This window comes from Hyperoodon ampullatus (assembly GCF_949752795.1).
Source record: "Hyperoodon ampullatus genome assembly, chromosome: 10".
Taxonomy (NCBI): domain Eukaryota; kingdom Metazoa; phylum Chordata; class Mammalia; order Artiodactyla; family Ziphiidae; genus Hyperoodon; species Hyperoodon ampullatus.
The window spans coordinates 84,066,082-84,088,592 of NC_136923.1; the positions used below are offsets into that span (position 1 = coordinate 84,066,082).

At 38.8% G+C, this 22,511-nt stretch overlaps 3 protein-coding genes across 3 annotated transcripts; 2 read left to right on the forward strand and 1 right to left on the reverse strand.

The window, feature by feature from the left end:
• Positions 1-12,247: 12,247 nt before the first annotated feature.
• On the reverse strand, positions 12,248-12,628 carry LOC307058564 (histone H2B type 1-N; the record flags this gene model as incomplete). The annotated part of the gene is made up of 1 exon (XM_079712073.1): positions 12,248-12,628. One exon carries the CDS (start codon positions 12,626-12,628, stop codon positions 12,248-12,250), a length of 381 nt encoding a protein of 126 aa, XP_079568199.1.
• Positions 12,629-12,951: 323 nt separating this feature from the next.
• Positions 12,952-13,344, forward strand: LOC307058560 (histone H2A type 1-D; the record flags this gene model as incomplete). Its single annotated transcript, XM_079712069.1, has 1 exon — positions 12,952-13,344. One exon carries the CDS (start codon positions 12,952-12,954, stop codon positions 13,342-13,344), a length of 393 nt encoding a protein of 130 aa, XP_079568195.1.
• A 4,461-nt stretch (positions 13,345-17,805) lies between these two features.
• On the forward strand, positions 17,806-18,117 carry LOC307058569 (histone H4; the record flags this gene model as incomplete). Its single annotated transcript, XM_079712077.1, has 1 exon — positions 17,806-18,117. The coding sequence occupies one exon, from the start codon at positions 17,806-17,808 to the stop codon at positions 18,115-18,117; it is 312 nt and encodes a 103-aa protein (XP_079568203.1).
• Positions 18,118-22,511: the final 4,394 nt, after the last annotated feature.

Sequence of the window (22,511 nt, forward strand, 5' to 3'; positions counted from 1 at the left end):
GGGAGGAAAACAAAGCAGAAAAGGAAGATAAAGAATGGTTTTGTATCTTCCATTTTAAGTAACATAATCACAGACTGCTCATCAAGAAGGTGAAATTTTAACAAAGATGAAGAGACGAGGGAGTGGGGAAGATTCTTCTAGGCAGAAGGAAGCAGGAACAAGAGACCCCGAATGTATATGTGGGGTAAGGGGGAAATACCCGGTGTTAGACAAGGGACAGCAGGTGGCCAATGTGACTGGGACTGAGGTGGCAAAATAGCTGGAGGTGGGAAATGGTGCTGGGAACGGGGCCTTCCAGAATGTGTAGGACCGTATATGACAGTATAATGGCTTTGGATTTCATTCTTATGTTTCAAATTCTTAGTAGCTGCAGAAAGCTGTGGGTTTTGGGTGATCAGCTGTGACTCATTTTGACCCCTGATCCTGGACTTCAAAAGGACAATGGGCATGGTGCTCTGTGTGGAAGTGTCTTTACTTCTTTGCTGAAACCTCTCAGAGAGGTCAGAGAGAAGGACTACCAGGCCAAGTCAGGGCATCAGGGACCCCGGAGAAGTACCAGACCCTTCCTTACAGATATAGGAACTCCAGGCCTTTTACTCCCAACAGTTACTTTTTGTTCCAGAATAGTCCTCTTCTCCAAAGCCTCCTGAACTGAGGAAATTCCTCTAGAAGAATCACTGATTTTGAATCTGTTTCCAGTTGGGGGTCACCAGGGACCACACAAACAAGAGCCACTGACAAATAAGGCTCTTTCAAACATCAAACCCATACCCATCATTTAATACATGTGTCCACTCCTGAATCTTAACCTTTCTCCAACTTCTTTAGTTTTTTCTGGCCTTATTTCCACCCTTGTCTCAAGCCAAGAGAGCAAAATCTCTCATATTTCTTCTCATGGTACATTATCCATGTAACTAGGTAATAATCAAAGGGCCACTCTCACTTTTACATTCCTAGTTTCTCACTCCTCTTGTGTCCAGTGGTTCCCAATTTTAATCATGCATCAAACTTGCTGGTAGAACTTTGAAAAAATATATTACTGCAGAGCTTTGTCCCTAGAGATTCTGATTCAGTTTATCAGAGGAGGGGCCTGGACATCTGGGGTATTTGAAATTCCCCAGCTAATGCTGATGGCTATAAGGATTGAGAGGCACACTCTTCTGTACCAACTGTGGGAAGTAGCCTCTAAGATGGCACCCAGTGACCCCTACCTTCTAATACTGGTGCCCTTCCCACATTGCTCCAGCGTTATGGTCAACAGGATATGACAGAAGTAATGGTATGTCACTTTCAAGATTCGATAAGAGACTTCCATCTTGATCACTCCCACTCTCTTGGATCACTTGCTCCAGAGGAAGGAAGCCAGTCCTTGTCTTGAGTAACCTTATAGAGATATCCACATGGTGAGGTACTGAGGCCTCCAGCCAACAGCATTATAAACAAGCTTTTCCTTGGACTTCAGAAGCTCCAGTCCCAGTCAAGTCTTTAGAATCTAAAGTTTAGATGACCTGATTGCAGCTTTGTGAGAGATCTTGAATCGGACTACCACCAAAGCTGCTCCCAGATTCCTGACCCTAAGAAACTCTATGAGGTAATAAATGTTTGCTGCTTTAAGCTGTTCAATTTTGGAATAATGTGTTACCCAACATATTTAGTTAATAATATACCAACTGAAACCTTAACGATCCTTTCAAGGTCAAATCCTGTTATACCTCTTCCAAGAAACTTTCCCACATTGCCACATTCCAGAATAATATTATTCCCTCCAAGTTCCTACAGCAGTTAATATTAAATACAGTTTGATGTAATAATAATAAATATTAATTATATTACATTTTATATATACAATTATATATAAGTAGTGTTATATTAATGCTATAATATATAATTTATATATTTATATAACATATATAGATCTATAATTTATATAGAAGTATAAAATATAACAATAGTGCCATTTTGCCATTTACTGGTTTATGACATTGCTTATTTTATTCAGTATTGTTCAAACTTCAGTTATTTGAGTTCCACTTCTATGATTTTTTCTTTTTTCTGTATCAGGGTGCAATCTATGCTATTGTTTACTTAATATTAAAAAAACAAAATTCTTTAGGGGAATTCCCTGGCAGTCCAGCGGTTAGGACTCTGCACTTGCACTGCTGTGGGCCCAGGTTCGATCCCAGGTCGGGGAACTAAGATCCTGTAAGCAGGGCTGCTCAGCCAAAAAAGAAAAAAAAAAAAAAAATGAAATCAATGTATTTTAAAAGACAACCATAGTGGAAAATTCCTGCCTCTGACCATGAACAGAATACAACTATAAAACAATATGTAAATATATGTATATATTATTCAATTTCAGTTAAATGCTATTTGCTGTCTACTACTTTTAGTCTGAAACTTGTTCTTTGTTATGAAGTTGAAAGACTGGGGAAGGGGGCAAGGATTAACAAGTGTTTGCAAGGTCTTAAAGATCTGCTAGCACCAAATTAATGCTTTCCCAGTTACTTAATCAGAAAGATTTAGAGAGAGTAGAAAAGAGAATGATATTTTCACTCTGTTTCAACATTTTAAACACCAAAGTCCACATACTACTTATGATAATTTTCCATGCCCCCAGTGATACTTAGTACAGATCTGAGAAAATACTGGTTAATTAATGTACTATTTAATTGAGCCACTATTATATGTCTTACTCAGGAAATATAAAGCTATATGACCCAGGGAAGCTCACTTTGTGGTGGAACGTTTATTAAATTATACTTATTTTTATTTCTCATATTATTTAATAATTATTTTGTTGAAAGAAAAGAAATCTGTGTTAATGTCTTTTTCATAGTAACTTTTATTTGTGCACCTCACCTGGGTCCCAAGAACACACTTGGAAGCAGGGTACATCATCTCATAAAATCCTTCTAAGAAAACTGGAGCCTTATTATTATCTCCATTTTACAGGTAATCAGAAGAATCACAGTGTTAGGCTGCACCCTGTAGGCCTGCAAGTCCTGTAATTGCCCAGCCTCGAGACCAAAGAAAATGCCTGGAGACAGCAACAGAGACATCAATGGTTTATTGAACAGGGGATCTTACATGTCTGAAGCAAAGTTCTAGAGTGACTCCCCACTCCGTACCAACAGCAGACAGGACATGGCAGCAGTCTTCATGGTGGGGGTTGGGTGGGGGGTGTACCAGTGTACCAATTATAGGGGGAGCTGATGTCAGGTGGGCTCATCAGTTACCGGGGAAGCCAGCAGAGGAGGACATCCCTCACCGTCCCTTTGGTTAACAACCATCAAGGGGGCAGATATTTCCCTTTAATAACCCAGCATGCTAGAGCCGTTTTGTTCTAAGAATCAGAAAAATTTCTGGTTGGAGCAGGGGCAAGCACTTAAGCAGATACTGATAAGCTCTATGATTAAGAGGAAGGGTCAGTCCTGTGAGTAGGGTGAGGTGAAGCAGGGACTGTTCGATCAGGGGATGTACAGAGAGCAAGAGAACAGCCATCTTGTGTGGCCTGATCATACACACAGGCTCACTGAAGTAGTATCCAAGGTAACCAGCTAACAAGCATTGGGCAGAACTTCAGTCACAAAAGGTTTTCCAGGGCCTATGTTCCTTCCGCCTGTTTAGGCTGCTTTAGAGTAGGTTCTTTATTAATTCAGATTATCAGAATGACCTTCCTTTGGTGCTCTATTTGGTTTTGCTATTTTCAGCATTTTATTCCCGTTCATGTATTTCTCTTGCTTATCTCCAGTACATCTGGAAGTTCTTCATTTCGTTTGCTCTAATATTTTGTCATTTGAGGGATTATTGAATGTCAGAGTTTACGTCATGGCTCTTCACTCAAGGATCTGCCCTTAAGCAGTAAACTGTACGGCACTTACATCTTGCTTTTGGCATATAGGGGAAAAAAATCACAGTAGTTATTGGCTTTCATTTATTAAGTGTGTATTATCTTTGGATACTGTGCATTATCTAATTTATTTTTCCAATCTAATGAGGTAAGTGCTAGTGGTATCTTTGGTCTACAGCTAAAGAGACAGAGGATTGGGATTGTAACATTATAGTAACATATTGGCTGCTTTATTAGTTTGCTAAAGCTGTCATAATAAGGTACCTCAGTCTGGGTGGCTGAAAAAACAGAAATTTGTTTTCTCACTGTTCTGGAGTCTAGAAGTCTGAGATCAAGGTGCCAGCAGGGCTGTTTACTTCTGAGGGCTGTGAGGGAAGGATGGGTTCTAGGCCTCTCTCCTTAGCTTGTAGACAGCCATCTTTCCCCCTCTATCTTCACATGTGTTCCCTCTGTGCTTGTCTATGTCCAAATTTCCTCTTCTTAAAAGGACACTAGTCATATTGGAGTAGGACTTACCCACTTTCCAAGGACCTCATTTTAATTTAATTACCTCTTTAAAGACTCTATCCCTAAATATGGTTACATTCTGAGGGTTTAGCGAGACGGGGGGAGGTGGATAAAATTCTCCCCATAATAGCTGCCTTCCTTTAAATAGAACAGCCAATAGAAATCAGGGGTGTATGACTACCTTCCCCGGACTAGGCCTAGTTTTGGTTCTTTGGAATGAGGAGGACAAAAGAAACTAAGAATAAGGATAGGTTAATATTTAAATGTCTACTTTAAAAATAACTACATTGTATATACTGCAAATAATTAAACAGCATTCAGGTCTCATCCACAGTGATACTTTAGCCTTTCACTTGGGCAAACCTGGATTGCTGAGCCTCTGGGAGAATGAGTATAAAGGGTCTTCCCGGGGGGGGCTGCTGCTTCAGGGAGAGGCCTCTTCTTGTCTATTTCATTACTGCTTTCAAGGCAGAAATAATGGTCAGATAAGAGATATAACAACAACTCCATGTCTCACGTGGCGCAATTTCAGTGGGCAGGTTTCTCTCTGCTCCTTGGTGGCACATATTTCCAACAATTGAAATACAGTGTGTCTGTAAAGCATTGTGTGAGTATAAGTTGCAATTTTCAAACACTGTCTTCTGGAAAAGTTACAGACGGAGTTTAGTTTGTCTTAATTTCAGTACTATAACCAACAGGCAGACTTTGCTATACATGCTTGTTTCCCACAGGAAAGGCAAAAGTTGTTAATTGTACGATGATGATAGGGTAGAGCTATAGGACCCTCCAAAGAGAATTTGACCAGTATTCTCCAAGAAAAAAAAAAAAAATTGACTTTTTTTTTTCCTGTTCTTGGGAACAAGAGGGAGAAACTTTTTTTTTTTCAAATAAAGAATGGCATCTTTTTCACTATTAAGACAGATATGAATGAGTCATCTCCATTTGTTTTGAAAGAATTTAGTTTGATGATAACAAAAGACTACAAAATCTATCATTTGTACACTGATGGCCACTACCATGAGGCTTATAAACTGATTCTGTCATTGATCCTCTAGCTATTTAGACAAAATACTCCCCTTCTCTGTGCATCAGTTTGTTCATCTAGAAAATAGGTATGGAATGAGAGTGGTCTTAAAGTTCTATTGCAGGCTATCATCTTCCTACATAGGATGGACTGAGGTCCAGGACACTGGAGCAGCAGGGCACGGTGCAGATTAATGGTATATATTCCTCTATATTTCTTAACTCCATCATGTTTTGTGGTTTGTAGAGGTCTATGTTCCATGGTGTAGCCACTGTGAAAATTTAACACTAGGCTTGAAGTAAGCGATAGCTACAGTCTGATGTAGCCTAAGGAGATAAGCATCCCACCTTAAGAAGTCAGGATGTTGTTCAGCGATTTCCCTCCGCCAAGATTTTGGTTCCAACAAAAATATATCAGAGGACTGTCAGGATGGCAGAAGCGGAGAATCCATAGTAGATGTCATTCTGAGTACTCTGATGAGGTTAATTGTTCTGATGACTTCAAAAGGATCCCTTCTCAAGCACGAAGTGATGGATGTAGCTCTGGAAAACAAGGCATAAGCGAAAGTTCAAGGAAAAAAAGATGTGACTGAAGAGATGGTAGCTTTGATAAAAATGTCCTTGACAGTGAGGTAAAGGTGTTTGAATGTTAAGCTCTTTGGTGTGGACACTGCAAAAAAATGGAGCCAGAATGAAATGTCTAAACTTCCAGAGATTTGACTCAAATATAACCTATACTTTTTAAGGTATATCCTATTACCATTTACTGATAAGGTATTGCAGTTAATCTCTGTGTGTTTAAATTTTGGGCTTCACAGACACTTCATAAAAGTTATTGATTTCTTCAAATTTATAAACCTGATTTCTTGAACCAACAATACAGTGTTTAGTCTCTTCCTCTAGTCCTGTGACTAGTATTTATTTACATTCAATTTACCATCTCACTTCTTTGATCATGAACAACTAACCCACTATGGCAACTGATGTGCTAACTTGAGCATCGTTAGCAAGAACTTGAGTTATCACTGGACCAGAGGGTATGCCTGCAGTGACCCATATCAATTTTACACAACTGCATTTTAAAGATTTTAAGGATTGGAAGTCCTAGAGTAATTTATGGGTTGACATTTAAAACAACATTTTAACAAATACTATACCTTGATCCTATGTCCAGTAATAGTAGACTAGGCAACTCAGATAAACCCTGATGCTTAGAACAACTAGAAAACATCCGATTGAAGGGTCAGGCAGCTAGCAAGAAAATGAATTACAGAGCCAAGAATCAGGAAAAGAAGAAAGCCCAGGGTACTAGGCAGCTAGAAAATAAGAAAGGAAGAAAATCTCCATATACTATTGTGGAATGATCTTCAGGATATATATTTTAAAGGAAAAAAAAAAACAGAAACAAAAAAAACCCAAGGTAGAGAAAATTATGTGTAAGATGTTACTGTTTATCTAGTAGAGGGGTACTGGGACTTCCCTGGTGTCCTAGTGGTAAAGAATCCGCCTTCTAATGCAGAGGAAGCTGGTTCCATCCCTGGTCAAGGACCTAAAGATCCCACATGCCAAGAGGCAACTAAGCTGGCGCGCCACAACTACTGAGCTCGCACGCTTCAACTAGAGAGCCCACGTGCCGCAAACTACAGAGCCCATGTGCTCTGGAACCCGCGCCACAACTACAGAGTCCACGCGCCCTGGAGGCTGTGAGCCACAACTAGAGAGAGAAAACCCGCACGCCACAACTAGAGAGAAGCCTGCACGCCGCAATGAAAGATCCCGCATGCCTCAGCGAAGATCCTTCATGCCACAACTAAAACCCAAGGCGGCCAAATAAATAAATAAATATAAAAAAATATAATAAAGGGGAACTAAGAATACACAAATGTATGCTTATAATTAACAAACAAATAATGGGAAGTTAAATCACAACATTAAAAATTGTTACTTATAAGATGAGAGAGGCTATAGGCTAAAGGAGAAAGACCTCTTTGAGCATACCTTGATTTGACCTTGGAACCATGTTAAAATACTTTATATAAGGATAAGGTTAAATTTTAAAAAGCCAAATCCCTAAACATAACAGCAAAATGAAGCAAATGGATCTGTGTATTCAGATGGTAGCATAAGTACACAGGATATTATTTCCAACTAATTTGAAAAACAGTAAATCAAACAGTCCTAGTGTGACATAATTTATTAAGGCAGCAGTTCTCAAAGTTTTCGACCCATGCACGTTTTAAAAGTATTGAGGACCCAAAGAATTTGTGTTTCTGTAGGTTACTACTATTGATATTTACCTTATTAGAAGTTAAAACTGAAAGAATATTTGTTTTATTAATTCATTTAAAAAATGACAATAAACCCTTTTCAACATACATATTTTATGAAGTTATATTTTTCAAAATTATAAAATTAGTAAGAAGATTAGCATTGTTCTGTATTTTGCAAGTATCTTTTAAATAAGTTTCAGGATAATTGTGAAAGTAATTTTAGCTTCACAGACCCATTAAAAGGATCTCGGGGACCCCCAGGGGTCCCCAGACCACATTTTGAGAATCACTGCCTTTAAGACAAAGAGAAAGCTAACATTTTATTTATTTATTTAGTAAGCACATTGTTGGTGGTAATGTTGGGGATGGCTGTGGCAGAAGCTGGGACACAGGACAATTTGAGAATGCCTTGGGAATTAGTGTTTGGATTGATTTCCAACAATGGCAATCATTAAAATGCAATTTGCTCTCCTGAAATTTTATTGAACAAAGCATCAGCGAGTTTCTCAGGGAGCTCTTTTTTGAGACTTGATCCTACAGCATTGCAGGAGGTGGAGTTTCCCCTAATATAAGAACAACAGAACCTTAAGACTGTAAAGCCAGGCACTTTCTGGAGAAGAAGATGCTCGTCTCAGTGACATAGGGCACAAAGACTTTGGAAAAGATGAATAGTGTGACACACCAGGTAAACTTCTTATTCAGCTCATCATAGTATTTGTTCCAATTGCTTATTATCATGGATTCATGGCTTTTTATATGCTGAATCTATTCCAGTAAACAACTACAACTGTTCTGTTTGTTTAGTTTTAATTCTCAAGTTAGCACTATTTACACCGTGGGGATTCTTTCAGGCTTTCTTGGCACTCTCCTCATAACTGTCTTTACTGTTACTCCAAACATGGGAGCTCATCCTTGCTTTCAGTTAGCATGGTGTTCTAGACCCTTCAGAATTTCCCTTGTCTCAAAACTTGTAATCAGTTCCTCTTTAAGGAATTTAGTTTCTTGAATAGAGGTGGAAATCTCCATACCAGGGTTTATGTTAGACTGTTTTGCATGATGCACCTGGCTGCATCAGACGACTTTGAGAACACGATGATGACAGACTAAAAACCCTGTTTTTAAAGGCTAAGTGCCTGTTACTCTTTTCACAGAAAGTCCTTTATCTTGTCTCCAAATAAATTATTTTTTCAATCACTCACTTTTCTTCTTGAGCTGATAGCTTCACTCTTCTTTGCCATATAAAACATCACCTCACCAAGGTTCATTTACTAGAGTTTGGGCTGCCTATCTAAACAATGTGTTTAAAAAACAGTACTATTAAAAATTTTATAAAACATACAATGGACTTTTATCCAGGTATATATTTCTAAGATACACATAATACATTAGTAAGTTTAATATTTCACTTTGAGCTTTTGGAAGAATTAATATAGTCCACAGCTCATAAACATGAGGATGCTCTTACTATGTTTTCTTTTTGCAATGCATTGTCCCAAATGATTCTCCCAGTCATTATCATCTGTACACCAGTTATTTTAAAAGAAAATGAAATTTTAATTTTTCCAACACTTTCCACTTTCTGATTATTCTATTAATTCCATTAAATATAATAAAAATATAATAGAAATTAAAACTTTATATACATGTATGCATGTATAAAGTGTATCCTGGCTAATGGAATCTATAGCTAAAAATCTCAAACGTTTGGCTCTATGCTCTCCATCTCACTGCTGTTCCGTACCAAGAGCCTAAAATAATCAGACACTAGACAGTCAGTGCTTTTATATTTTTTGTCACCCTCTTGGAGTAAGAGTGTTGGAAAAATTAAAATATAACATATTTTAGTAATGTGTGTATAAATAAAACATATTTTATGTGTATATTATATGTATATGCATAAATATATGTACATATACATACATGCACACACTCATATTATGGTATAATTATTTTAATTGCAGAAAGCATTGAATTTCAATTTCTTAAGATTTTTGGTCAAATACAGCTATTTGGCCAAATACAAATACATTAAAACATACGGAGTTATCTTAATATATCACTAGTTTATTTTCAAGATATCAGTTTAAAATGTTGGGGAAGAAGGAGTAAATTAAAACGAAGCTACAATCAAATTAATACAATCAAATTAATATCAAGAATTATTTTTTAGGGGCTTCCCTGGTGTCGCAGTGATTATCCGCCTGCCAATGCAGGGCACAGGGGGTCGAGCCCTGGCCCGGGAAGATCCCACACGCCGCGGAGCAACTAATCCCATGCACCACAACTACTGAGCCTACGCTCTAGAGCCTGCGAGCCACAACTACTGAGCCCGCGTAACACAACTACTGAGGCCCGCGCGCCTAGAGCCATGCTCCGTAGCAGGAGAGGCCACCGCAGTGATAGGACGGTGCACCGCAGCAAGGTGTGGCCCCCTCTGGCCGCAACTAGAGATAGAACGCGCGAAGCAACAAAGACCCAAAACAGCCAAAAATAAATAAATACAATGAGCATCTGAGGTAGTATTTGTTCGTCTCATTCCACACTTGAGGAAAATAAGGCAAAAAATAAAATTAAATTAACGTAGCAATGTTATGCACATAAAATTTCTTTAAAAAATTACTTTTTAAAAGTCCAATGTTACATTTATACAATGTCACATATCAAATTTGAGTGGGATATTTTTATACAATTCATATTCTCAAAACACTGTTCCACAGAACCAACTAGTAAAAGACACTGATATATTTGAGCAATATTTTAGGTGCAACTCCAGAGTCACATCACATATACATATTCCTAGTATTAAATGAGGTGTAACTTTATAGTTTTCTTTTTTTTTTCTTGGACATGTGCAAGGACTTTAGAAAGTTATCATTATTGAACATTTATCATTTTATGCATGAATGGGCCATGCCTACACTCTCAATTTTATATCCTGTATTATTTTCACAATTAAAGCAGACACGATATAAAAAGTCATTTTTAAGAATTAAAACATATAAAAAAAACCCTAATTTATAAATGGATATTTTTCTTCATTCTAAGCACATGAGGAAATCCTCTGGGAAATATTTTGTCTCTATGTTTTATTATAACCTACATTAAAATTATTCTTTTTAATATGACTAATATAAAGAGTCAAAAATTTGAAATTATAAATCACCTAGAAAAAATAATATAATACACTTTGCAAAGATGTAGGTCATACTTATTAATTCTGAATGTAAGCCCTTAAGCAAAGATTCAAAGTAGTTTCCCCATCGCAAGACTTTAGTCCTTAAGAGACTTTTCATGGCTAGTCACTCATTTGTCTTGGCATACTGCAAATTAAACATATTAGGTCACCTATGTATTTTCACATGCAATATGAACAAATGGTAATTTTTGCATCAAGTGGTCACTTTGTAGAATAACATACTTTTTGGGGGAAGCATTTCCATGCTGATTCCCTGTAAAGACTAAAATAGCTTTAAATATGCCATTCATTCCTAAGGGCCTAAAATGAAGAGATGGATTTTGGTTTCCCGAACTGAGGATAGGGGAACAGCCCTTCTCTATTTTTAAAAAATTTATTCCGATGAATAGAGAAAAGTAAATGCAAGTGACATGCAGAAAGAAAGAAAACATGGAGAGGATCCTCACAGTAAAGGCAGGAGTAGGACCTAATCCCTCCCATACAGAGGAATTTCACTCAGAGAAATTAGGGAGTGCAGAAAATGGCAGAGTTCTTCCAACAAAGCCGCGTGGCCCAGAAATCTCCCAATCAGGATAGACTCACGAGGGACACCGTTGGTAAACTTCAAACTGCGCGCCCAGCGTCTGGATTGGCTATCGATAAACGTGACACCTGGTTGATGTGTGCGATAATTTGAATTGGATTCTCACTTCTATTTGTTTTTCTTCTGCCTTTCTAAATTAATATTTGGCAAACCCAAACCCAGGGAAAGGGGAGGAGAGCCAGCACCCCTCCCCAAAGAAAACATAAGTGAATAAAACGATTTGTACCTTTCTTACTGTGTGCCAAGCAATTCATTAGTCAGGTATGTAAACGTTAAAATTAAGGATGGAGCGCTCAAGCCATTGTTAGCAAAATCTTTTGCCGGGTTCAAACTTAAAGGCGAGCGGATTTTCCTTTGGGACAAAGTGCATTTTGCCTTCTTCACTACGTTTGTCTGATAATGAACCTCACCCTTTTCGACATAAAAACATATAAAAATGTCTCGAGCATTGCTGCAGCACCACCTATATTGTAGTGGAAGTAATTTCTAACAAGATGAAAATGAAACGCGAACAGAAGGAAGACCAAATGAAGACAGAAAAGATGACCATCTGCAAACCAAAGAGAAGCCTCAGAATAAACTACCCCTGCTGACAGCAAATCTTGGCCCTCTAGCTTCCAGAACTGCGAGAAAATAAATGTTTTTTAAAGACAAAAAAAAAAAAAAAAAGGAATCGCGGAACTTGTTATACTTTAAACCAAATAAGAAACACCTGCTGCATAAAGTGAGTGCCACTTCTCTTCAGAAGATTGAGTGGCTCTGAAAAGAGCCTTTGGGGTGTGGGCCTAGCCTTACCGCTCGCTCCGCTGCGGCCTGGCTCATTTGGAGCTGGTGTACTTGGTGACAGCCTTGGTGCCCTCAGACACGGCGTGCTTGGCCAGCTCGCCGGGCAGCAGCAGGCGTACGGCCGTCTGGATCTCCCTGGAGGTGATGGTCGAGCGCTTGTTGTAATGAGCCAGGCGCGACGCCTCGCCCGCGATGCGCTCGAAGATGTCGTTAACGAACGAGTTCATGATACCCATGGCCTTGGACGAGATGCCGGTGTCCGGGTGGACCTGCTTCAGCACTTTGTACACGTACACGGAGTAGCTCTCCTTGCGGCTGCGCTTGCGCTTCTTGCCGTCCTTCTTCTGAGCCTTGGTCACCGCCTTCTTGGAGCCTTTCTTCGGGGCCGGAGCAGACTTCGAGGGTTCAGGCATGGTGCGGAGTTAACTGCCAGGCAGTTCAAAAATACCAGGAAGAATGAGAACCAGGCTGAGGCTTCTTCCTTCACAGCTTCTTAAACAAAGGAGATAGTGAGTAAAGTCGAGCGTCTGATTGGTGGTGAATCCTGGAAACGGCACGTTACAGTTTTGTCCAATCAAAATAAGTGTATTTCAAACTCCGATTTCATTGGGTTAAGTAAAACTAGTTTTAGCCAATGGTACACCTTCATTTTCGCGCCCAGTGAAAACTATAAGTAGGGTAGCTCTCGCTGTATCTATTCAGACCTAACTCTTATTGGTGGGTTTTTACTTTCAGTATGTCTGGACGTGGGAAGCAAGGAGGCAAGGCTCGCGCCAAGGCCAAGACTCGCTCCTCGCGGGCCGGGCTCCAGTTCCCCGTGGGCCGAGTGCACCGCCTGCTCCGCAAGGGCAACTACTCCGAGCGGGTCGGGGCGGGCGCGCCGGTGTACCTGGCGGCGGTGCTGGAGTACCTGACGGCCGAGATCCTGGAGCTGGCAGGCAACGCGGCCCGCGACAACAAGAAGACGCGCATCATCCCGCGCCACCTGCAGCTGGCCATCCGCAACGACGAGGAGCTCAACAAGCTGCTGGGTAAAGTCACCATCGCGCAGGGCGGCGTCCTGCCCAACATCCAGGCGGTGCTGCTGCCCAAAAAGACCGAGAGCCACCACAAGGCCAAGGGCAAGTAGAAGTCCGTCGTTCTTTGCAACTCAAATCTTTCCAAACCAAAAGGCTCTTTTCAGAGCCACCTACCTTATCAATAAAAGGCGCTGTGCTTTCAAAGTCACATTGTTTTGGAAAGCAAGATGCTGTTGAATATTAATCCTATAACAAAGTTTGGCTAAGTCATTTACATCTAGGTTATTTCCCCCAAAGTACCTTAAATGCCTCCCCAAATGCAAAACATTTGCTTACATAATTTAGGTTAAACTTATGAGCAAAATTAACATCCCTGTGATTCCTCTACAGGGGCAAATGTCCATCTGAGACAAAAAATTTAGCACCATACGACTTTGGCCTACCTTCCCTTCTAATTCAATTCAGTCTTACTGCCCACCACACACCCTCCTAAATGGGAATAGAGTAGTAATCCAGACAGGTAAATTACTTGTTTAAAAGTAACTTCAGGCAGAGAATACATTTCATAATGGACTGTTTACATCAGTGATGGGGAAGTAAAGGTGGTATGAAACTGCATTAGGAAGAGGGTGTGCCTTAACAAATAGGAAAGGTCGACATTGTAAATCACTTATCAGGTTCTTATAGTCCTAGGCCTGTCAATGATTTTTGCTTCCCCTTTCCCCCACCATCATCGCTCTCACCTTCTCTCAGATCACCAAGTCACCCTAGCTAGAGAGGGCCTTCAATTCCTCTCCACATCAGCTCATGTGTAGTTTTCCTTATGAATACATTGTAATGAAAATGAATTTCTATGGCAGTCCTAGTCCATTGGAATAGGTTTTCCGAGTCTCCTGAAATATTTGTTTTACACACACACACACACACACACACACACACACACACACACACACACACACACAGAGGCCCCCTGCGGTGGAAGCGCCTAGTTCTAACCACTGGACCGCCAGGGAATTCCCAGTATATACTATATTTAAATCTGAACCGCAATCACATGTAAATAATATTCCTTGGAATAAAAGTGACCTCAGCAATCACAAATAGGACGTAAATGTTACCTTTTTTCCCTTTTCTTTTTGGCTTCATTATTTGATGTTGGAAGACCCGAATCCTGATTTCAGTGAATCTAATTATTCAATTTTTCCCTCTTAAAAACTCATCTGCGGGACTTCCCAGGTGGTCCAGTGGTAAAGAATCCGCCTTCCAATTCAAGGGGCGCAGGTTCGATCCCTGGTCAGGGAACTAAGATCCCACATGCCACATGCTGCTGGACAACTAAGCCTGCAACTAGAGAGAGAAAACCGGTACGCCACAACTAGAGAGAAGCCCGCGCACTGCAACGAAAGATCTTGAGCACCACAATTAAGACCCAACGCAGCCAAAAAATAAAAATAAATAAATAAATAAAATAAATGTAAAAAAGAAAGTCATCTGCATTACTTGCGTTTGTATATTTTAAACAACTATATCTCAGAAGTAGAACTGTCAAGTAGAGTAAGTGATATAGCTCCAAGGAAGGCCTATGAGTTCTTTAAATTTTTAATAATAAAATATGCTGTTGTTATCATTATTGACATTGATCATGCAATTACTAACACTTGCTTCATTGCATCATTATATTCCCCATGGCAAGAACCACCACATTGTTAAAATAATGCCTTTACAATTATTGATGTGGTTTTGATTGATAAAATCAATGAACCTATAATCAAATAGTTGATAAATGAATATAAATTTTTGTTTTAAATAAAATAAAATATTCAAGTGTGACATGTCATTGCTTATAATTCCACGTGTTAACTGAGTTTTTTTAAATTAATGGACTATTAACCCAATTTCATTGGATAAGGCACTTACTGTTCTTTACTATCTACATAATCAGAAAAAAAGTAAAACTTGTATTTAAAAATGGAGATAACAAAACTTTCCAAAAATCTTGCCAAAATAATTTAGATATTTCTAATTTCAATTAGATCCTGAAGAACTTTTTAGGACTCCATAGTTTATACTGTAAAGTTGTTTTCATAAGAGGTACAGTTCAATTTTAGTAGCACAAGATTTATGAAAGTATTATTTAAACTTTATTCCTGGAGTTGGTCTTCCCATTAATTTCCCTTTCTGCAGACTCTGGGCTACCATGAAAGAACTTAACAGTATCTTCCCATATTAGATTTGTTGTATATTGTCGGGGAGCAAGGATTTTCCTCTACCCTTCTAAGGTTCTTTTAGCTGGTCTAATCATCAAATTGACATGAGATAGATTAACAGGAGAAAGTCGAATTTAATTCATACATACAGAAACCCCACATACATGAGAAGTTCAAAAACAGAAAGGTAAAATGAGGTATATATGCCATCCTGAGCTAAGGAATGGCTTAGTGCCTTCCAAGCACAGGAGGATAATTCACATGGACAATAAGTGGGAAATCAAATATTGGGTAATTAGTTTGCCCTGCCATGCAGCTGGCTCACTTAGATAAAATTTTTCTCCGATAATAATTCTCATAGTGGGAAAGACCCCCCCAATTCAAATCCTCCTAAGTAGTTAAGGGAGGGGCAGAAATTTATCTTGAGATTGCAGGATCTCAATTGCCTTTACCTCAAAATAATCAATGTGCAAATGTGGAACATTTTGGGGATCTCATTCTGAACACTTTTGGTATCTTATCCATTAGTGTACAAATTCCCTTAGAGTGGAGACTGGGTTTTATTCATATTTGCATATCCCCAGACCCTATTTCAATGACAAGCCCATAAAATATAGTCAAAAAATTCTGTTAATTTTATAATAATAAAAATCCTTATAAACTAAATAAGTGATATAAATAAAGGCAAAAAAGAAGTTGAAAGTTAAACAAGGATGAGATCACATGGAGGAAACTGTAGGGATTTTCAAATGAATAACTTCAAAGTAGCTAAACTGGAGGAAGGAGCCTAAAGATCAGAGGGGTCCAATGAGCAAAGACAAGTTGTAAAGAGTTACACTGCCTTTTCACTTCGTGATATTAATTTATCTGTAAAAAAATTGATCTGCATGACCTTATTAATTTGGTGTACCTCCTGCTTCCTTCTCCATTCTAGCAACAGTCTCACATTTAAATAAATGCTACTGATGTTAATGAATATTAATTACCTGGTGGAATAATGAAGACACTGAGTGATTTTGGGGACCAGTAACTTGGAAGAAGGCAGGGACACTGGACAAGGGGCAGACATTAAGTACAGAGGATTAGGGAGCCTTCAACAATATGAATCTCTGAGGCTCCCAAACAATGCCTTTCCCCTAAGGTTGTTTTTTGTGGTTTTTATAAATTTCTCCTCTTCCAGACCTTTATCTATGCTTACTATTTCAATTGTTTATATGAAAACATTAGTTTCACTGGTTCAGTGGCTGACACCTTCCTGTAATTAAAAAAACAAAACAAAAACAGACTAACAAGAGAAAAACAAAGTTTAATACAGTGTACGTCTCATGTATACATGGAATAAACAGAGGGGAACTGAGTAAAACTCCCAGAAGTGGCCCGAACCGCCACTTTAAATATCATCTTCAGCTAAAGACAAAAGACATGGGTATGTGTGTGTGTGTGTGTGGGGGGGGGGTGTTGTAGGACGTGACCCGGGAGAGCACAGTAAAAAAAGGGGAGGCCGATTAAATCCTGCACCTTCTCCATTGGTAAGTTTCTTGTGAGTTATCTTTCTTTTCCTGGCGCATTGAGTGCGATACCCTTACAAATGGAGATTTCTCATGTAAATGTAAATTTCCCTTAAAAAGGGGTAAATTCTATTCTGTTTTTAGAGCTTCTCCTGTATCTGCTTTTTCTCAGAAACAATCCGCTCAAAATAATCCTTATGCTAAAGGATATTTGGGAGTGGCGTATTCTGCTCTCCTTCATTAGAAATGTCGGTATAGTATAAACCCAAGTAGAGTGAAGAAGTAAATTTTTCTTAAATGGAAAAAAATGATTTATTTAAAAAAACACTGGCTGCTAGGGAGTTGGTTAAAACTGTATTAAAGAGCATTCATAAGAATAACAAGCATACATAAAAAATGTATTTTCTCTTTAAGTAAGGGAAATTGGTTAAAATGTAATCAAAGAGGTTCCAAAATGCCATTTGCGGCATTGTATACATTTTCTTTGAAAGAATATGTGCTTTTATCTGTTCACCAAAATATTGATACGAAATTAGCTACCAGCAATGATCTATGTGTGGTGAGATAACGAGTTTTGCCCTTTTCCACAATATTTATGTTTTGCGTTCGCATTCAAAAGCAATTGTTAAAGCCTTAAACACGGTAACAAAATAGTTACCACCGTGTGAAACACAATACAAAGGAACAAAAAAGGCTTTTCTTTTTTCCCTTTGGTCAAATTCCCCTCCCCGCTCCCGGGGCGGGACTTCCCGCTACATTTCTTCAGGTTCTCAGTTCGGTCCGCCAACGGACGTATAAAAGCCTGCATCTGGGAGGCCTGGAAGTTAACCTTTGTTAAGCCTCCAGGTTGATCAGCATGTCTGGTCGCGGCAAAGGCGGTAAGGGCCTTGGAAAAGGGGGCGCCAAGCGTCATCGCAAAGTTCTGCGCGATAACATCCAGGGCATCACGAAGCCCGCTATTCGGCGTCTGGCCCGGCGTGGAGGTGTGAAGCGCATTTCTGGTCTTATCTACGAGGAGACTCGCGGGGTGCTAAAAGTGTTTCTGGAAAACGTAATCCGGGACGCTGTCACCTACACAGAGCACGCCAAGCGCAAGACTGTTACCGCCATGGACGTGGTCTACGCGCTCAAGCGCCAGGGACGCACTCTTTACGGCTTCGGCGGCTGAGTGTTCGCGCTCTTTATTCAACCAAAGGCCCTTTTCAGGGCCCGCATCTTTTCATCTGAGGAGCTGTGATGCTGGTTTGTTTTGAGCTTGCTTTTTCACGCTTCACATTCTCTACACCCTTGGCTCTTCGCTTTTCTCCTTACCCTTAACTGTTTAGGAGCACAACTTACACCCTTTACTGTGAAAGTTCCTTTGCTCGAGCACAGAAAGCTTAGATGGTCATAAGCTGGAAGCAAACGGGTCACCCAAATACATATGACTTGAGAGTTTTACCAGAGTGGCATTTCTCTTTGTAGATGGAGTGCAAGCGAATGTTTAGAAAGGGATGGAAGAGAAGTGCACCTGGCTCCTCACTAATTCGTAGCATATTTAGTATACATAAGGCCTTAACGATTCGATCACAATAACCTAGCTCCATGTGTCCTCTGCTCAAGAAACAAACCCGTGGCTGTTAAATAGGCTTTAACACTCCAGTATGGAAGGCTGATAAAGGACAGGCTCACTGTAATATCTCAGAATAGTTGGTGAGGGTGGGATGTGATTAAAAGGCATTTCAACTAAATTATAAAAGAAACAAGGTCGCATTACAGAAATGTTCTCTACGGTGAAAAAAATACAGGGCAGCCCTCTAAGCTAGGAGAACTAAGTAAAATAAGATCCTTGGCAGAATTTTTCCTAACACATTAGAAAATCCAGACCTAACCTCAAAGGAGGCCTTAGTATCTTCCCACGGGTCTTAGAAGCTATAGGAAAAAACCCAAAGCCAAAGGTGAAAGCTTGACTAATGCAGAGACACAGACTAAAGGACAATTGCCCACATGTACAAAAAATGAGAAAACAATGGCCAGATTTACATATTTTATAGCTGAAGTTAAAAATTCCCTTGCCTCACCAGTAGTTAATATTCATAATGTCAAGCGCTAAATACGCATCTAGCGTTTCCCAACTCAGGAATGTTTTCTCTTTGAAATACAATCAAGGAAGATAACACAATCTCTGTTCCGTAAAGAGACAGGCCTAACTTCCCTTACCACAAGATTCCATATTGCTAAGCCTACATAATGTTTGAATGGGTTGTACCCATTTAGCTGTATAAAAGAGATTTCTCTCTTTGCTTTGCCAATCCCTTTAGCAAATTGCCTGTGACGTGCTTCACATTCTGGTTTAATGCTTATGCAATAGTAAAACTTTTCTGTTCCTACTTCCTTTTTGGAGAGCTTTTCTGAATTGGGAGATTTTGCTTTTAATTATATTTCCCCAACATTTTCTGAGGGTCTATTACTATTTGTGGCTTTCCATTGATTTCTCGAATAATTTTGACAAAAGTCTCTCAGTTCTTTAAAAAAGAAAAAAAAAACCCCAACAATCAAAAAAAAAAAAAAAAAAAAAAAAAAAAAGAAAAGAAATCCCTAAGCATTCTGTGCATAGTTTAAATGCTATCTTATACCCAATATTTTAGTATTTGGCTGTAGAAATATCTTATTACATTCATAGCCTGATTTCTTTTTGATCTTACTTTTTCTAAATCCAGACCCCCAAATTTTGAATAATGAAGCCATTAAGGTATTATCTATTTATATCTAAATTATTTTTGTAGCTGTGACCACTAGGCCACACGTAAGGTTTGTTCTCTCATTTATATTTGTAATGAAGCATATACAGTTGTGAGAATTGTTCTCTATATATTGTGCAATATTTGAAAAAAGAGGGCAAATCAAAAGAAGAAACTATACATCCCTAAGTTAACCAGATAAAATGTTATTGATATAAATGTTTAACTGTTATACTTTTTAAGTTGGGTAGACCATAATTATATGCATATAAAAGACACAAAAAACTGCCAACAGATTTTGTTCCTAGGTATAAATACCTTCTCATTTGGTGACAATAATAGCAAATACTTTATGGCATATATCAAAGGGCAGTCGGAGGTATGTCAATGTCCTCACTATTCATAATACGTACCTAAATTGGGGATTCTATCCTACTCCATACTGATAATGTTCATTAATATAATACATTGACCAGACGTTTTCTCTCTTATCATCAACAGATAGTTGCTGGTTTTCCATACAGTTATCTCTAAAGGCCTCTGCTACAAAACAGATCTGAAATTGAGTTTTCCAGAAGAAACTTCAAAAGAACTTTAATAAATAACTGTACCTGATACTGTCAGGCTCTACCACAGGTCTGATTTAAGATTTTGTAAGCCATATTAGAAGCAGGCTGCTTAACCCAAGATCAACAAAGCAATGATTAATCACTTTTTTTTTGGCCACATGGTGTGAGGGGATTTTAGTTCCCCCACCAGGGATCTAACCTGTGTCTCCTTCAGTGGAAGTGTGGAGGCCTAACCACTGGACAGCCAGGGAATTCCCAAGAATTAATCACTTGGGACTGAATGAACTGATTTGATTGTGGCTAAAGGTCCTTTACTAAAACCTTTTTATACTTTCAGTTCCTATATTTTTCAAGCTGACTCCTCAAATTTTAGAAAAATATTCCATTAAAATAACTTTTGATAAACAGTAATACTTAACAATGACTTTTGAAAATATAAAATATAGATTGATTGGCCCTGTCTACAAAACAATACAGAAGAGTGATTGGATTTTACATAAAATCCTTTTTCATAGGAATGTGGTTATTAATATAGGCTTAGAACTAACCACTCCTCTAAAACAAGTAAGCCTTCATCCTTTTTTCACAACTATGTCATATTAATAAAAAACAGACCAAGTTAAACAAAAGATAAAAATTTAAATACTCTATTATAAAATACCTATCTAAAGGTATGAACATACTTAATCAAATTCTTGGCTTCCTAAATATTATGAAATATGTATTTCTTATACTATTTGCAGAGATTTAATTCTGCTACAGAGAAACAAATGTGATGGATGAAACTCATAAGATGCACTAAATACTGTATAGATAAGTAGTTAGAAAGTAGAGCACATGTGTGTTAAGTATAAGGAGAAAGGACCAGGAGATCTGCACGATCCTTGAGGCACTAGTTATACCTGATACACCTGGACACTAAATATGCCTGGGATACATGAGGCACTAAATATTCCTGATACACAAAATATATTTGGGATATGGGGTATCCATTCTGACCCCCATGCGTCCTTTGCCCAAGATAACACAAATAAAACCCATGGCTATTTGGCAGGCAAATTGGTGAGCAACAGATGTGGCCAGGGGTAATGATCTCTCTTTGATAGATACTGACCAGGGTCTATCTGTGGACCTTCTTGCCCAAACCTGGACTCTGGGCTTCATAACCAAACCATCAGTAAGGAAGGTTGATGCAGCAGAAAGATATCTGAACATTGTATAACCAATGATTCAGCTACTGTGGCCCATCTCCTTGAAACCTTATTTTAAGTCTTAACTTACCTCACATCTTTCCCCTTGTCTCTGGTTATGTGTTTAAATTGATTTAAAAAATCATGCATACTCAACATTTTGATTTAATTTGAGTCTTTTTATGCCATGGGAGAGCTTGCCTGGTAGTGTGTTTGGAGGCTACCAGGGCATCAAGGTACCTTCCCACAGGACAGTGGGGAGTCAAATGTGGAAGAAGGAAAAATATTAAGGAAACTGAAGCCAGTAACCTAGGGGAGAGAAGACGGTCCTCAAGCCAGGGTGGTAGCATAGTGGTACAGAGAATTGAGGTTTCCATATATATTTTGAAGGCAAAATCAAGAGGATTTCTAGAAGAATTGAATAGACAAGAATGAAGTAATTATCAACTAAATGGGGGAGTGTTTTAATGAAAGATTAGGAGGGGGGAATACCAAGTATTCTATTTTGGACATGTTAACTTTAAGATGTCAAACATCCATGTGAAGAAAAAATATAGGGAACTGTGGGGAATTCTCTGGCTGTCCAGTGGTTCAGACTCGGTGCTTTCACTGCTGAGGCCTGGGTTCAATCTCTAGTGGGGGAACTAAGGTACTGCAATTCACTCGCCCCCCACCCCCACGCAAAAAAAAAAAAAAGAAAAGAAAAGAAAAAGAGAAAGAAATTGGGTATATGTCTGTTTGGATTATAGGAGAGAAGCCTGGGTTGGCAATATAAAATTGGAAGTCATTACTGTACAGATGGTATTGAAAGTCTGAACTTGGTGAGATCTTCAAGCGAGTGAGTACAGAAAAAGTAGTAAAAACTTAGCCCTGTATCACCCAACATTAAGGGTCTGGGGAGAAGAGATGAGCTAGCAATAGATACAGAGCATCTGGTAAGAGAGACCCAAGTGAAGAAAGTATATCAAAGAGAAATTGTAGGGTCACTTATGTCAGTGTTTCCAATAGTTCAAATAAAATGAAGACTAATAATTGGCCATTGGATGTAGAAAAATGATTGTGTATTAGTTTATTTTCTGTCTT